General features: G+C 38.0%; 1 protein-coding gene across 4 annotated transcripts in view; it reads right to left on the reverse strand.

The window, feature by feature from the left end:
- Positions 1-17358, reverse strand: part of ZNF713 (zinc finger protein 713) — a 97070-nt gene that overhangs the window by 48040 nt on the left and 31672 nt on the right. For all 4 annotated transcript variants that reach the window (XR_005986819.1, XM_041748872.1, XM_041748873.1 and 1 more), the window contains exons 2-3: positions 8684-8810; positions 8062-8154 (exon numbers count right to left, since the gene is read on the reverse strand). Coding sequence is in view for 3 of the 4 variants with exons in the window: in XM_041748872.1 (XP_041604806.1) it covers positions 8062-8154; positions 8684-8810 (220 nt within the window). In the remaining variant the exon portion in view is untranslated. The remainder of the gene's footprint in view (positions 1-8061; positions 8155-8683; positions 8811-17358) is intronic.

Here is a 17358-nt window from a genome sequence, read left to right on the forward strand (position 1 = left end):
CAGAGCCTGATGCTGGGCTTGATCTCATGACCCTGAGATCATGACCTGAGCCAAAATCAATAGTTAGGCACTTAACTGGCTGAGCCACCCAGGTGCCCCTGTTTAGTTCCCTTCTAACAAGAGATGGAGGATAGAAGCTGTGTGGAGGGAAGGATTAAGGGACAGGCCAATTTTTGTAGGATTGGGTGGCTTCACATTCTACCCTGGCAGAAAGTTAAACAGGACTCACTTTGGAAACTTTTATGACTTTTGGGAGGCCCTAGCTGGACCTCTTTTTCTCCTCTCATTTTCCATGATCTAGATAGATAAAATTCTACTTCAGACAGTCCCTTGGGAACAGCCCTATAGCAACAAATCCTACAGGACAAGATCAAAGATCACAGTGGCTGACTAATAAACACTCATGATACCTTGTCTTGACAAACTTGGGTAGTCCAGATGATCCTAATTCAACAGTTTCTCTTGGCTCACCTACAAAAGCTATTTCATCAGTCATCTGTTCTTAACCCTTGGACTGCTTGAGCTTTCTCAAATGTAGGTCATGCACTAGTCTTGGTCTTCCAATCATAGATAATGTATATAAAAGCTGAAGGAATGTTGCCCTTGAGGCTTGCACATATGATTATCATCCTAATTAGGACACTTGACAGCAAAAAGAAGCACCATTAATAATTATGCCAAGCATTGTCCTGGGAAAATAAAGTGAAATTACACCATAATATTGTTTTGTATTTTGTGTTGGTTTTTTTGTTTGTTTGTTTTGGTTTGGTTTTGGTTTGTTTTTAAGAAAGAGTGAGTGGGGGACAGGCAGAGAGAGAATCCACACCCACTGGATGATGTAGGGCATGATCTCACAACCCTGAAATCATGACCTGAGCTAAAATCAAGAGTCCAGAGCTTAACAGAGCCACCCAGGTGCCTCTGCATTTTGTTTTTACATTACTGCATATCATGAACACATTTCCATGTCAGACCTTACATTGCTTACCCCTCTGTTGTCTCAGATTATAGAAAAAGTGCTACTTGGGAAGAAAGTGTTTTCAGACATGGGAGCAGATCTTCCCCTGCCTACACTGTGAGAATGACATGCATTCTCTTTTGTGTCCTAGTTCTAAATTAAGTAAGTGTAATATCATATTTACAGCTACAGACTAAGTCTCTTTAGTTTATTAGGCTTTCATTATTCTTTCATTATTTTTTATGTAGGGTTCTACATAAAGAAAAATAGGAGATTTGCATAGACTACTGCAGTCTCAATGTGGTTACTATTTGTCTCCACCGATTCCATATTCCCTGAATCAACTCTTGGGGTTATGAACCTTCAATAAAATTAGATTTCTAGGATACCTAGACTTCTGACCTGCTTTGCATCTAAGAAGGGATACCTTCTAGATAGGATCTTAGTATAAGCGTTTTGTGATGCCACTGGGCAACTTGAACATCATGAAGGGCCTTTTGAACTACTCCAAACCTCACCTAGTAGACAACTTACCCTACTTAGCCTCATTCAATGCCTTTTGAACTGAATTATTTAGAAGCAGGAAGGAAGGAAACAAGAAAGAAAAGAGGAAGGGAGAAAAGGATGGGAGACAGGAGGGAGAAAAGAGAAGAATTAGGGAGGGCAGCCCCAGTAGCACAGCAGTTTAGTAGCACCTGCAGCCCAGGGTGTGATCCTGGAGACCCAGGATCGAGTCTCATGTCAGGTTCCCTGCATGGAGCCTGCTTCTCCCTCTGCCTGTGTCTCTGCTTCTCTCTCTCTCTCTCTCTGTGTCTATCTCTATGAATAAATAAATAAAATCTTAAAAAAAGAATTAGGGAGAAAGGGGAAGGAGGAAAACATTTTAAAGTTTATCCTTTCTATGTGCAAAGCACTATAGTATTTCTAGTTCTCTTTTGTTAATTAAAAAAAAGTGCCATGATTTATAGTGGGTTATAATATTAATTTAGTGGGTAGAAAATAAATTAAAAGCTGGAAAAAAACAAAACAGGCTAAAAACAATTAGAAACTATCACAGTATCAGTAAGGATAAACATTGGTAAAATTTTTTAAGATTTTACTTATTTGAGAGAGAGAGAGAGAGAGAACAAGCAATGGTGAAGGCAGAGGAAGAGAGAGAGAGGCAGACTCCCCACTAAGCAAGAAGCCTCACCCGGGGCTCAACCTCAGGACCTGAGCTGAAGGCAGACACTCAACTGAATGAGCCACCCAGGTGCCCCTATTTGAGATAATCCTTTGTCTCACTTTTATAGATTGTATATATATCTTATGGGTTGCAATAAAAATGCATTTCTTAAAAAAATAATAATAAAAAAAAATAAAAATGCATTTCTTAATGAAAGTGGTGGTTATGGGATCCCTGGGTGGCGCAGCGGTTTGGCGCCTGCCTTTGGCCCAGGGCGCGATCCTGGAGACCCGGGATCGAATCCCACATCGGGCTCCCGGTGCATGGAGCCTGCTTCTCCCTCTGCCTGTGTCTCTGCCTCTCTCTCTCTCTCTGTGACTATCATAAATAAATTAAAAAAAAATTTAAAAAAAAAAAAAAAAAAAAAAAAAAAGAAAGTGGTGGTTATAAATAAATAAAAACTATTGTTTTAGCAGAGGTAAGTTTTTTCTCTAAAGTGTCATATAGTAAATATTTAAGGTTTTGCAGGTCATATGGACTTATTGTTTACTCAACTCCACTGTTATAGTGTGAAAACAGCCACACACAATACAAGTGGCAGAGTAAGTGTGGCTGGATTCCCTTAAAATTGTTTACAAAAACATGTGACTCTAGACAATGTTTTGTTCATCCAAAGAGTCTACAACACCTAATAGAGTTATCTGGAAAGGTAGCCCCCTTTGATAATCTAAGACACCTTTATGTTCGTCTTACACTAGCAATGTATGAGAGTGCTTTTTCCCCTATAGACTTACCAACAGTGTGTGCAGACAAATTTTTGGATTTTTGCTAAACTGATAGGTGAGAAAAGATAATCTGGTGTAGTTTTGGTTTGTGTTTCTCTTACTGTGAGACTGAATATTTTTTCCTACATTAAACATATTTGTATTCCTTTATCTAGGAACTCTTCATATATGTGTACACTTCTATTAGGCTGTTGGACTCTTACTGATTTACAGCAGCCTTTTATTAATAAGAGCTTAGCCCTTTGATATAAGTTGCAAATATTTCCCTTCCTCGTCTCCTTGTCATTTGCCTTTTTAATCTTATTATTCTATACCATGCAGAGTTTGGGGATTTGTATCTGTTGAATATAGAAATCTTCTGTTTTATGACTTTCAGATTTTGAATCATAGTCCGAAATGACTTCCCCATTTCAAGGTTATAAAAGATTTCTCCTACGTCTCTTATGGTTTCATATTTTAAATTTAAAGTCTCTGATTCTGGGAAGACTGGGTGGCTCAGTGGTTTAGTGCCGCCTTCAGGCCAGGGCCTGATCCTGGGATGGAGTCCCATGTCAGGCTCCCTGCATGGAGCCTGCTTCTCCCTCTGCCTGTGTCTCTGCCTCTGTGTGTGTGTGTGTGTGTGTGTGTGTGTCTCATGAATAAATAAATAAAATCTTTTAAAAAAATAAAATGAAATAAAGTCTCTGATTCCTTTGGAGTATCTTGGTCTAAAGACTTTATGGTACAGCCACTCTAGAAAACTGTGTGGAGGTTCCTCAAAGAGTTAAAAATAGACCTGCCCTACGACCCAGCAATTGCACTGTTGGGAATTTACCCCAAAGATTCAGATGCAATGAAACGCGGGGACACCTGCACCCCGATGTTTATAGCAGCAATGTCCACAATAGCCAAACTGTGGAAGGAGCCTCGGTGTCCATCGAAAGATGATGGATAAAGAAGATGTGGTGTATGTATACAATGGAATATTACTCAGCCATGACAAATACCCACCATTTGCTTCAACGTGGATGGAACTGGAGGGTATTATGCTGAGTGAAATAAGTCAATCGGAGAAGGACAAACATTATATGGTCTCATTCATTTGGGGAATATAAATAATAGTGAAAGGGAATAGAAGGGAAGGGAGAAGAAATGGGTAGGAAATATCAGAAAGGGAGACAGAACATAAAGACTCCTAACTCTGGGAAACGAACTACGGGTGGTGGAAGGGGAGGAATGCGGGGGGTGGGGGTGAATGGGGTGACAGACACTGAGGGGGGCACTTGACGGGATGAGCACTGGGTGTTATTCTGTATGTTGGCAAACTGAACACCAATAAAAAATTTATTATTAGAAAAAATAAAATAAAGACTTTATTCATGAGAGACACAGAGCGAGAGAGGCAGAGACATAAGCAGAGGGAGAAGCAGGCTCCCTGTGAGGAGCCTGATGTGGGACTCAATCCCAAGACCCTGGGATCATGACCTGAGCCAAAGGCAGACACTCAACCATTGAGCCACCCAGGTGCCCCTGGAGTATCTTGGTTTAAGGGGTAAGTTATGCATCCAATTTTATCTCTTTTCAGATGGCTACCAACTATTCATTAAAAGGTCTACCTTTCATAATACTACTTGTGATGAGCACAGCATAAAGATGAATCACTATGTTGTGCACCTGAAACTAATGTAACATAGTATGCCAATTATACACAAATTTTTTTAAAAGTCTACTTTTAAATACCAGTTGTCTCAATACTATTTTATTAAGATGTCTATTTTCTCCTTCCTGATTTGAAATAATGCCTTTATCATATACTAAAGTCCTGGGTCTATTTCTGGATTTTCTACTCTGTGCAGTTGGTCTGCCTTGTTCTTAAATTTTTACTATGTATTTCTAGTTGAGATAATCCTTTTTTATTGTTTTTCCTTTCAGATTTTCCAGATTATTTTGGTTTTGGTTTCTCAACATGAACTTTAAAATGAGCTTATCTAGATCCTTCTAAAATCCTGAAGGCACTTTTTATGGGATTACATTATATGTATACTAGGGACACTGATATCTTGGTATGTCCATTTATTCAAGTATATTTTTGTGTCAGAGTGTTTTAAAGTTTTCCTCATGCAAGTGTTGCACATCTCTTGTTAAAAGTTGACTTCTTTGTGTTTTATCTTTCTAGCTACTATTAAATGGGTTCTTATCTTCCATCTTATTTTCTGATAGCTGTTTGTGTTTTTATCTTTACTCCACTTCAACAATTATTTACCTGGTTATACAGTTATACTCTGAACTTAGATCCATATAAAGAATCTCACATTCAGTGTCACACTCTCCTGCTTAGTCATTAGACCTGCCCTTGTTCACGTTCTACGGGGATGTAGATCTCATCTAGAGATCATTCTGATCTCATCTAGACCTCCACCACTTTAACTCTTCGGTTGTTTTCTAGTTTCCAGCCCACTTCTTGTCACTTCCTGGAATCTATGTCAAATCACCTGAATTAACAAACTCTCAGTTTTCCTTCTTTAGTTCTAGCCATCTAACAGGCCCTCAGCCTGGACTCTAAAAAGCCTTTCCGGTGCCAAGTAAAACAAGAGAAATGGCATATGCATGGACAATGGAAACCACAAATGCATAGGGTAAAATCTCATTTGGACCCTCAAAACTGCTTGGTAATCTCCTGATTCATCTTTAGTCAGCTTCCATTGACCTTAATAACCTAAAGCAAGTGATCCTCAAGTTCTGTACTTATTCCCCACCATTACTTTACATTCAATAGACCTTGCCTCCTACTTTACCAAGAAAATAGAAATAACCATGTGAACTCCCCCAAATCTTCCATCAACAAATTTATTTATATACACAATCACCCTAATCTCTTTCCAATCCCATTTCCATCTCTTCTAGAGCCTTGCTCCATATTTTGTATGCATTTTTTACTTATTCCCCTCTATTAACCCCTCCCCTTCAGTATTACAAATAAGCTAAAACCATTCCTTCTTAGAACAAACCTCTTTTGACATTACCTTCTATTCTCCCATATATCCTCTATTGTCTCCCTCATTCTAGCTTCTTGTAAGAACACTGTATATTTACCAGCTCTACCTTTTCACCTGTTCACTGAAAGATGTATAACTGATTGTTCTTCTAGTCACTCCCCTGTTGTTTCTCTTATTAATATAATTACTAACCTTCTTGTTGCTAAATACATTGGACATTTTCCAGGTCTTACCTTACTGAGGAAGACGTTTCTAGGTAAATAGGCATCAGTAGATAGATGCCAATAAGGCAAGCAATACCCCAGAGGGCAAGTCAGACTTAGATGAGTCCATCAACAGAAATGTTTTACCACATCCTCATAAGCGGAACCAGTCACTGCATCTCTATGGCTTACAGGATAATGCAAAAATGCAAGTTGTCCCCTTGAAGGAGACTGCCAGACTGCTTATGCCTGACAAGGAGGGTACAAGGAAATGATCTGTTCAAGCACATCTGTGAACCAAGAGCCTTAGGCATCCACAAAGTAAGTTCTGGAAATTTTCTTAAGTTAGCAATTATTTTCTCTAGCTGAGGGTCTGTGGATAGGGACATAATGGAGATAGCATGGGTCCTACAAATAGATATGCCTATGGGGAAAAAATATATACCTGAGGGAAAGAATAGCTTTGCCTTCTGCTGAAAGTGCCTATGCTGCAATTCATCTGGGAAGGGAGTTTTTAATTTTCTTCCTTTAGCTTCCTCCTTTCCAGGTTTCAGGGTGTGGAGATTCATACAAATAACATTACCTACTGCTGTTGGGGAAAATGTCATGGGTTCCTGAAAAGACAGTTTAATTATCAGCTTTTACCCATGGAATGCCAGAACTGGTTGGACCAAAATTCAGGCTCATTGAGGCTGAAAGAGGAACAGGTTTCCTGCCCAAGATGACCCAGAACACTAAAAGCCAGAAGGGAAGCCAAGTCAAAGCCACCTTGAAAAAGATGCAAAAGTTTGAATAACAGAAAACCAAGTCCAAATGGGAAAACCAGGTGCCAGGGCCAAGAATCAGAGTAGAAACTAGATAGAGATGGGGTAGGTTAGTCTGGATTAATAAACCAAAGTGGAAAATACCTAACTCAGTATCTGGCTACTTGTGAATATAACCAGAAAGAACTCTGTAGTGGTATGTCAACAACAGGGAGCTAAGGTTTGGATATTTTTGGTCAAAAACTCTCAGATTTAATGAATGCTTTAAAGAGAGGGTATAAAGTCAACAGATCCAGATTATGAAATACTTAATTAAAATGACAGCATGACATTCATAAACAAAAAAATATCCAAAATCTGGGAAGAGAATGTGGGGGAAATATTGAGGCTAGAAATACAGAAATAGGAAAATGTCATCAAAGAGCTACTTTAAAGCAATGTACTACAGAGCAAAACATCAAGCCTTGTACTCCTACAGGAAAATACAAGGGAGGAGAATTAAAAGGGAGGCAAGGCAGTGAAGGAGCAGATAGAGATAAAGGACACAGACTGTAAGAGGCAAGAATTGTGTATGTTACAAGCCAGAACAGAAGAGAATTTCAAGAAAGTCAAGTCAACACAATCAAATACAAGATCAGAGGGGACAATCACTTTTTTTTAGCCACTAGATTTGACTGAAGGAAATTAGTGGTAATCTCCAAGAAAATAATTTTAATAGTGCAGATAGGATGGGGTCATATCATAAAGGTAAATCAAAAGAATTAAAATTAAGGCTATAGGTTTTAGACTAGTTTAAAGAGTGTGATATTAAAAGGAAAAAGAATGAAAAGTAGGTCAAAATGGCAGAAGATCTTTGATATGGAAAAGATTTAAAGAATACTGAGGATATATGAATAGAAAAACAATAAGTGCCATGTGGAGATTTACAACATCAAGGTATTTATGAACATTAAAATTAATGCCTTCAAACTAACTTTTGTTTGTGTGAGTTTTTTAATAAAAAGTATATTTAATATATTTTATTATATTTAATTGGGAAAAATGAGAGGGCCATTTCCATTTTGGGACAAAGCCAAACATAAACTGAATTTTTTAAAAAGCCTCAATATTCTTTAAATCCCAGAGGCATAGACTTGGACAACATTCCAATGAATATTTAAAGAGTGACTGCTTCTCTTCACTGAGCCAATACCCAAAAGCTTGCTTCTCACCTGCATGACTCTCCAGTGGGCTGTCTCTTTCCATCACCCACTGCTCCTCTTGCTCCAGCTGAGAGATCACCTCTGGCTTATAAAGTTGATGCCCTATTCATGGAAAAAAAATGTATGTCACAGAAGTTTGTACTTGGGACAAAAATTTCTCTTAGAACTCATTTCCAGGGATCCCTGGGTGGCGCAGTGGTTTAGCGCCTGCCTTTGACCCAGGGCGCGATCCTGGAGACCCGGGATCGAATCCCACATTGGGCTCCCAGTGCATGAAGCCTGCTTCTCCCTCTGCCTGTGTCTCTGCCTCTATCTCTCTCTGTGTGACTATCATAAATAAATTAAAAAAAAAAAAAAGAACTCATTTCACACCTTTTTAGTCTTTAGGGCCTCTGGATTTGGAAAGGGGAAATTTCAGAGGCAGCAAAATAAAGCTACCCATCTCACACTCAATAAAATCAAGGTTTTTTACCTGAGAAGACACAGCAGGAAAGAGATCCTCTGTCTCCAACACTGCTTAGCATTCTATCCTGGCCTGAACCATATTCACAAAAGATTTGGAAATTTTCAGTAATTAAGGAAATAAGCCCATTTAGCATGGTTTCTAGTTTTACAGGGACAACATCCTTACCCAGTGCTACCAGATTCCTATAGTTCTCTAGCATCACGTCTCGGTAAAGGTTCTTCTGAGCAGGATACAGCTGGTCCCACTCCTCTCTGGTGAAGTTCACAGCCACATCCTGGAATGTCAGGGATTCCTGAAAATATCAAGTACATCCCTGCTTAGCCAGAAACCATTTTTTTGTCCCTTAGGCGTAGGGACAAAGGTGTAGCAGTGGAAAAGGTCTGAGTCGTTGTAAGCTAAGTAATCTAGGTCAAGATTTTTGAAACAATTAGTATCTATCATCTTTCAAGACAGACAAAAACATGCATGAAACAATGCTTGCTTTTAAGCTTTTTACAGTTTGTTGCAAAGGAAAGGCTCTCATCATCTAAACAATTTTAAAAAATGGGAAATTCATGCTATAAAATTTCAGAAATAGGGGATCCCTGGGTGGCGCAGCGGTTTGGCACCTGCCTTTGGCCCAGGGCGCGATCCTGGAGACCCGGGATCGAATCCCACATCGGGCTCCTGGTGCATGGAGGCTGCTCATGTCTCTGCCTCTCTCTCTCTCTCTCTCTCTCTCTCTCTCTGTGTGTGACTATCATAAATAAATAAAAATTTTAAAAAATTAAAAAAAATAAAATTTCAGAAATAAAAGAATACAAGATTTAAAAAAATAAAGAATGCAGGATTGGTTGAAATATGGTAAGGAGGTGTCAGAGTTTGTAGATTTTGTGTATCTTGAACAGATCCTTAACATATTTTTAAACTCTGGACAGAACTGGAGAGAAAGGATATTCCAGTGGGTGAAAGAAAGAAAGAAAGAAAAGCAAGCAAGCAACAAGGGCAAACATGTTTAGAGTAGAGGACACATTATGCATGTGGGGATCAGTAAAATAGTCTACCTTGTGGGGCACCTGGTTGGTTCAGTGGCTGAGGGTTTGCCTTCGGCTCAGGATGTGATCCTCAGGGCCCAGAATCAAGTCCCATAAGGGGTTCCCAACAGGGAGCCTGCTTCTCCCTCTGCCTATGTCTCTGCCCCTTGGTGTCTCTCATGAATAAATAAAATCTTCTAAAAAAATAGACTACCTTGTTACAGGTAGGAAATTCAAATAAAAAAGTGTCACCTTTAAATTTCCTCCACTGTCAATGCTTTTTAACAATCCTTCTGCTTTAAGAGACACAGATATATAAACACAGGCACATAATACACCAAATATATACCTCTCCCTCTTCCCTTACTACTTAATCCCTCCAAAATACCGCCAATTTCTGGATATAATAACTCAACTCTTCAGAATGAGTGTGGTGTTACGAGTAAGTTCTTTCCCTCATAAGTTAACAGTCAATATCTAAGGCCAGGACTGGCATTTTATTTAAATTAATTTTCATGCTTTGATAACATATCTTTCGAAAACATATTTCACTTAAGTGACATAGGCAATTTAGAGATGAATCACCAAGGCTGGAAGAAATTATTTATCCAAGGACATACAACTAATTAATTAGCAGGAACTGGATTTAATCTTCGATCTTATCCTAAAGCCTAGGTTTCCATCATACCACAAAGATGTCTTTTCTGCTTTTATGAATATTTTCCCTCTTGTGACTTTTACTTATAATTTCCATTTCACACTCCCCATGTTTCTTGAGGGTAGCACCAGGGTGAGGAAAACTATGAATTTACAGTCTACTTTCTTTAATATCTGCATTTGTAGTTCCTTTTTGGCTGTTTTAATTAGTATTTTCTCTTTCTTTCTATACCTTCTAATGATGCTCTTACACTTAGGTTACTGGTTTCTTCTTATATTTTCTTTTTTACTTCTTTAAAAAAATCTTTACTTAAATTATATTTTAATTAGAATATTAATATGTTAGTTAATATAAAGACACACCAAAAAGTATTTAGTAAAAAAAAAAAAAAAAAAATCTCTCCCAGACTTCTTTCCTCTCTATCCAGTACTTACTCCTAATCACTATTTATAGTTTTTAGTGCATTTCCCCAGAATTCTTTATGCAAATATAAATGTGGGTTCTTACTTCTACCCACTTTTTTTTTAACCTCAAAGATAACATATTATACACATTGTTTTCTAACTTAACAACTTAATGCTGGAAATATTTCCATTTCAGACATATTAGGATATGGCTTCCTTATTATTGTTTTTAAACTAAAAAACTTTTTGATGTAATTTGACTTAAAAGTTGCAGGAAAAAAAATTCCTTCCTCTCTTCTCCCTTTTTCTTTCTATAATTTTTCTAGACTGTTTAAAAGCAAGTTGCAGGTATGATGCTCCTTTACCTCTAAAAAAATTCAGAAGTAAAAAAAAAAATTCAGAAGTAAAAAAATTCAGAGGTTTATTCTCTAAAAACAAGGAATTCTCTTACATAACAGCAAAATGATCAAAATCATGAAATTAACATTGATACAGTAGATACAGTACTGTTATCTAAACTATATATTTATTCAGATTTCACTAAGTGTCCTAATAATGTCCTTTATAAGAAAAAAATTCAAGACCAAGTATTTTATCTTCCATCTTTTCTCTCCTTTAATCTGCAACAGTTACTAAGTCTTTCTTTACATTTTCTAACAGATATTTGGAAAAGTATAGGCTAGTTATTTTGAAAATAAACCTCAGTTTGGACTTCTCTAATATTTCCTTATGAATAGATTCACACAATACTTTTGGTAGGGATAGTATGGAAAGGATACTGGATTCTTCTCAATGAACTGTATCAGGAAACACACATTATTGACTAGTTCCAGGCAATGTTACCTTTGATAATTTGGTTAAGGTGGTATTTACCAGTAATTTCAGCTGGTAAATTACTATTTCATCCTATAATAAGTATCTTCTGGGGAACATATTTTGCAACTGTATAAATATCTTGTTCTTCCTCAAACTTTTACCCAGTAGTTTTAGCATTGATACTTCTTGCCTGAATCAATTTTGATAGTTGCTAAATGGTGCTTTTCTAAATCCATCATTCTTTGTATAAGTTAGCTTTCTACTGTGATGACGAGGTTTCCATTCTTATTCATTCATTAATTTATATCAGGTGGATTTATTTACTTATTTTATTCAGTAAGTTATAATCATTTATTACTGTTACTTATTTTAATGCTCCGATTGTCCTAGATTTAGCCAGTAGGAGCCCTTCAAACTGGTTTTTGTGTCCTTTTGACACATCCCTATCATTCTTTGAGCACTTTACTTTTGGGGACAGAAAAAATGTTCTTTCAAGGTATATTTTGTGTTTTTCTGCCTCATGGCTGGAACTAGTCATTTCTCCAAGGATCAGTAGTTTCTTCTAATGGTCAAATACTGAGTAGCTCTACTTCTAACTAGAGGATATGCAGAGTTGCAGTGTCTTATGTTCTGTTGGTCAAACACTGAGTGTTTTGTCTAGTTCCTTTTAATGGAGAATGGCATTTAAAAACTAAGATGCAGGCATTAGTTGTGTTCAACACTAATTGGATTATCGCTTCTAGCACCTTTCAGTGGTTGTTGAAAAAAAAAATGGGAAACAGAAGTATGTATGTAATGATGTATGTTTACATGAACACACACACAACTCCATAGCCATTTCTATATAAAGACCCATGAGTTCATACTGATACTTCTAATTCTAATCCAGTGTGGCAGAGTTCATTTTATCCTCCTCTCTTTTCATGCTAATTCATATCTCTCCACATAAGAAGTCTAAAATAAGAGTTCAATGTTCACAGTTGCTTTGTTTTTAGCCAATGGGTCAAGTCCAACTATTCAGGTTTAAAGATTAACTCCTTTTCCTGTTTCCTTCAGTTGGCTATTCAGTAAGCGGAAATCCAGTTTGGTTCATTTATTTTGGTTGCACTCAATTTTAGGCCCTCCTCCCTCTCCTCCCCTCACTCAATTTTAGGCCTTCCTCCCTCTCCTCCCCTCACCAACAACCTCCCCCACCCCCATTCCACCTATCTTTTTCACCCATTCTCATTAAAGAGCTGTTGGCAACCAATCTCAGACTCTCAATCTTCTGGTGTTCCTTTTTGCTGAAATGAGCAAATACATATATATGTATGCTTTTATTTCCCTTTCTTTCTTTCTTACACAAAAAGTAGTGCACTGTAGATACTCTTTTGCATTTTGCTTTCCTCACTAAACAGTGTGTTCTGGGAATCAGTTCATGGATATCTTCGTCATTCTTTTTTTTATAGCTGCATGATACTCTATTGTGTGAACATTACACAATTTATTTAACTAGTCTATTAAAGAACATTTTCGCTGTTTTCTACTCTTGCTGTTATAAATAATGCTACAGTGAACTATCTTGTATATATATTATTTTCCAACTGTGAACAAGTCTATCTGAAGAATCAATTTCCCAAAGTAAGATATCTAGTAAAAGAATATCTGTAATTCTGATATATACTGTCAAACTGATTTCTTATAAGGGTTCAATCAATTTACATCCTATTAAGAGCCTATTGTTGCATAAAAAACTACCCCAAAATTTAGCAGCTCAAAACCACTACTATTTATTTTGCTCACAAAATCTGAAACACAGGCAGGACTCAGTGGGACTAGCTTAATTTTGTCCCATTTGGTTTCAGCTAGAGTGGCTCAATGTTGGGCTGTCAGATTCATTTTTAAGATGGCTTGCTCATACGGCTGTAAGTTTGTACTGGTTGTCAGAAGGGTGCTCAGCCAGGGGCCTCAGTCTCTCTCCCTATGGGCCTTTGGACAGGCTGCTTTGGCTTCTTCATGGCATGATAGTTGGATCTTGAGTACAAACTTCACAAGAGAACCACTGTTTATGATCCAACCTCAGTGATCACATTACTCACTTCTATACTCAGGCCTGCCCAGATCCAGAGGGAAGAGACAGTCCCTCACCTCTTGATGAAGTTTTTAAATCACATTATAAGAGGAGTCTGTGGGGTGGCAGAAATTATATATGCCATTTTTTGGAAATTACTATCTGCCATAGTCTACCTTCTAGAATATAAAAATGCAGGGGCACTTGGTTGGCTCAGTTGGTTAAGTATCTGACTCTTGACCTCAACTCACGTCTTGATCTTAGGGTTGTGCATTCAAGCTCTGTGTTGAGTTCCATGCTGGGCATGGAGCTTACTTAAAACAAAAATCACATCCCTCTCAAGTGCAAAAAACACCCATCTTCTTCCCCAAGACCCCCAAATTTCATTCCATTATGGCATCTGCTTGAAGTCCAGGATCTTGTCATCTATATTAAGTCCACATACAGATCAGAATCTTAAGAGTGCAGTTCCTCAGGTATGGGGCCTTGAATGCCACGACCTATGAAGTAAAGAAGTAGTTATTTGGCCCATCCTCAACCCCTGCCCCCAATATACAATGGTGGGAAAGGCACAGAAATAGTCACTTGAGACACAGCCAATCAACTGAACAGCAGTTCATCGCAATTCTAAAATGCAGCTGCACTGTGCACATGTTGAGAGATGTAAATGAGAAAGTTTTATTTCCAAACCTAGTAACTCTTGGTTTCTTATATGTAAGCATTCTTTTTTCAGCCTATGTTTTTCTTTTACATTTTACTTTAGGTAGTCAGAAGCCTAAAGCAGTTGGGGCTTTCAATTTTCTACCTGAAAATCTTAGATAGATCACTGAGTTCAGTAAGTATATTTTCTATTGTCCTTATTATTAAGGTGGTAACATTGCTCAATATTTTTTCTTTGAAAGTCTCCTTTCCCCCAACTTATAGCAACATTTTCTTAACTAGCCTTTAAGCCCTGACAAAGATCCTTTAAGCTTCTAGCTCTCCTTTAAGCTCTTTATGATTTCACTAACAGTCTTTTCCTTTCTATCCTCTATTACTCAACTGGCTCTGTTTCAAAGCCAATGCCATATGTTCCAGATCTCTGTTTTGGCAGTATCCCACTTCCAGGTCCAAAATTGGTAATAGTTATCTACTGATATATAATAAAAACACTCCAACATGTAGGGTACTAAAACAGCAATCATTAGGATAGCTAGGTGCCTCAGTCCATTTAGCATCTGCCTTTGGTTCAGGTCATGATCTCAAGGTTCTGGCTCAATGGGAAGCCTGCTTCTCCCTCTTCCACCCCCCCCTGCTGGTGCTTGCTCGCTCTTTCTCTCTCTCGCTCTCTCTCTCTCTCAAATAAATAAAATTTTTTAAAAATACCCAGCAAGGGCAGCCCAGATGGCTCAGTGGTTTAGCGCTTCCTTCAGCCCAGGGCATGATCCTGGAGATCTGGGATCAAGTCCCACATCTGGCTCTCTGTATGAAGCCTACTTCTCCCTCTGCCTGTCTCTGCCTCTCTCTCTCTCTCTCTCTCTCTCTCTCTCTGTCTCTCATGAATTAAAAAAAAAATCCCCAGCAATTATCATCTCTTTTATTTACAAATCTGAAATCTGGGCAGGACTCAGTAGAGGCAGCTTGCCTCTGATCTATGTGGCATCAGCTAGGAGCGTTTGACTTTGGATTGAGGAAACCACTTTCAAGATGGCTTACTCACATGACTGGCAAGTTGATGCTGACTTTCAGCTGAGAGCCACTAGAGCTGTGAGCATTAGTTCTTCTCCAGGTGGGCTTCTCCATGGGCTGTTTGGCTTTCTTCATGACAAGGTAGCTGGACTTAGAGCAAGCATCCAAAGAGAATGAGGTCAAAGTCTTACTGCTTTTTAACTTGCCTTGGAAGTCATATAGCTTCACTTCCACTGATCACATGCTTGCCCAGATTCAATGGAGGGAATACAGAACTCAATGTCTCTTGATACAATGAGTATCAAAGACATATTGTAAAAAAAAAGAAAAAAAAAGTGTTTCCGATGGGAGATGTTTTGTTCTTTTTTTATAAGATTTTATTTATTTATTCATGAGAGACAGAGAGAGAGACGCAGAGACACAGGAAGAGGGAGGAGAAGCAAGCTCCAGGCAGAGAGCCTGATGCGGAACTCAATCCCAGGACTCCAGGATCATGCCCTGAGCCAAAGGCAGACACTCAACCACTGAGCCACACAGGCATCCAGTTTTTGTCATTTTTCTGAAAATTCAATTTCTTACACACTCATGCCAGGAGTGAAGAGAGTGCCAGTTTCTCCAGAAGCTTAGTCAAAAGACTATGTTATTAAGCTTATGGAAAATATCAAACTCATGGTATATATGAAGCTTGATAAAATATCAAGCTTTCTCTACTTTTTTTTTTTTAAACAATTTTTATTTATTTATGATAGTCACAGAGAGAGAGAGAGAGAGGCAGAGACACAGGCAGAGGGAGAAGCAGGCTCCATGCACCGGGAACCCGACGTGGGATTCGATCCCGGGTCTCCAGGATCGCGCCCTGGGCCAAAGGCAGGCGCTAAACCACTGCACCACCCAGGGATCCGCAAGCTTTCTCTACTTTTAAATTTCCTCTTGTTATGAGCATAGAGGAACATTTTCCTTGCATTTAAGTTCTAATTTTTTTCCTGTAAATTCTCTTTTTATGCTATTTGTCCACATTTTAAGTGGATCCTAATTTCTTACTGACTTAGAGGAGTGTTTTATATATTTCAAAGATTAGCCCACCACTTGACGGGATGAGCACTGGATGTAATTCTGTATGTTGACAAATTGAACACCAATAAAAAATAAACTTATTAAAAAAAAGATTAGCTCACAGTTATCTGACTGGCAAAATATTTTTCTTCATTTGCCAATGTCTTTTTATTTTGCTAATAGTCTTTTGTCATGCAGATTTCTGGATATTTTTTTAAGGAGTGGAACCCATCAGTTTTTTCTTTTATGGCATCTAGATTCCCAGTAATTATAAAGTCTTTCCCCAGTGAAGGTTATAAAGTAATTCTCCCATTTCTTTTTTTTTTTTTTTTTTTTTTTTTAATTCTCCCATTTCTTATTGAAGTATAATGGAGATAAATTGTGTTAGTTTCAGGTGTACAACATAATGATTCCACATTTACATACATTGCCAAATGATAACCATATTGTCTATTTATCATCTCTTACCATACAAAGTTACCAAATTTTTTTCTGATGGTCAAAACTTTTAAGATTTACTTTCTTAGCAACTTCCTAATCTGCATACAATATTATTGACTATAGTCCCCCTGCTATACATTACATCCCCATGTCTTAATTCTATTTATTAATTTATTTTTGCAGTTTCTTTTATTTAAATTTTAGGTAGTTAACTGACGGACTTCTTCACTCGGCATAATATCCTCCATTTTTATCCACATAGAAGCAAATGATGGGTATTCGCCATTTCTAATGGCTGAGTCTATATATTCCATTCCATATATAGACGACATCTTCTTTATCTATTCATCTTTCAATGGACACCAAGACTCCTCCCACAGATTCGATATTGTGGACATTGCTGCTATAAACATTGGGGTGCAGGTGTTTTGGATTTTCACTGCATCTGTATTCTTTGGGGTAAATCCCCAGCAGTGCAATTGCTAGGTCGCAAGGTAGCTCTATTTTTAATTCTTTGAGGAACCTCCACACAGTCTTCCACAGTGGCTGCATCAGTTCACATTCCCACCAACAGTGCAAGAGGGTTCCCTTTTCTCCACATCCTCTCCAACATTTATTGTTTCCTGTCTTGTTATTTTTACCATTCTCACTGGTATCAGGTGGTATCTCATTGTGGTTTTGATTTGTGTTTCCTTGATGGCAAGTGATGCAGAGCATTTTCTCATGTGCTTGTTGGC

This window comes from Vulpes lagopus, chromosome 3, assembly GCF_018345385.1.
Source record: "Vulpes lagopus strain Blue_001 chromosome 3, ASM1834538v1, whole genome shotgun sequence".
In the NCBI taxonomy this organism is placed as follows: Eukaryota; Metazoa; Chordata; class Mammalia; order Carnivora; family Canidae; genus Vulpes; species Vulpes lagopus.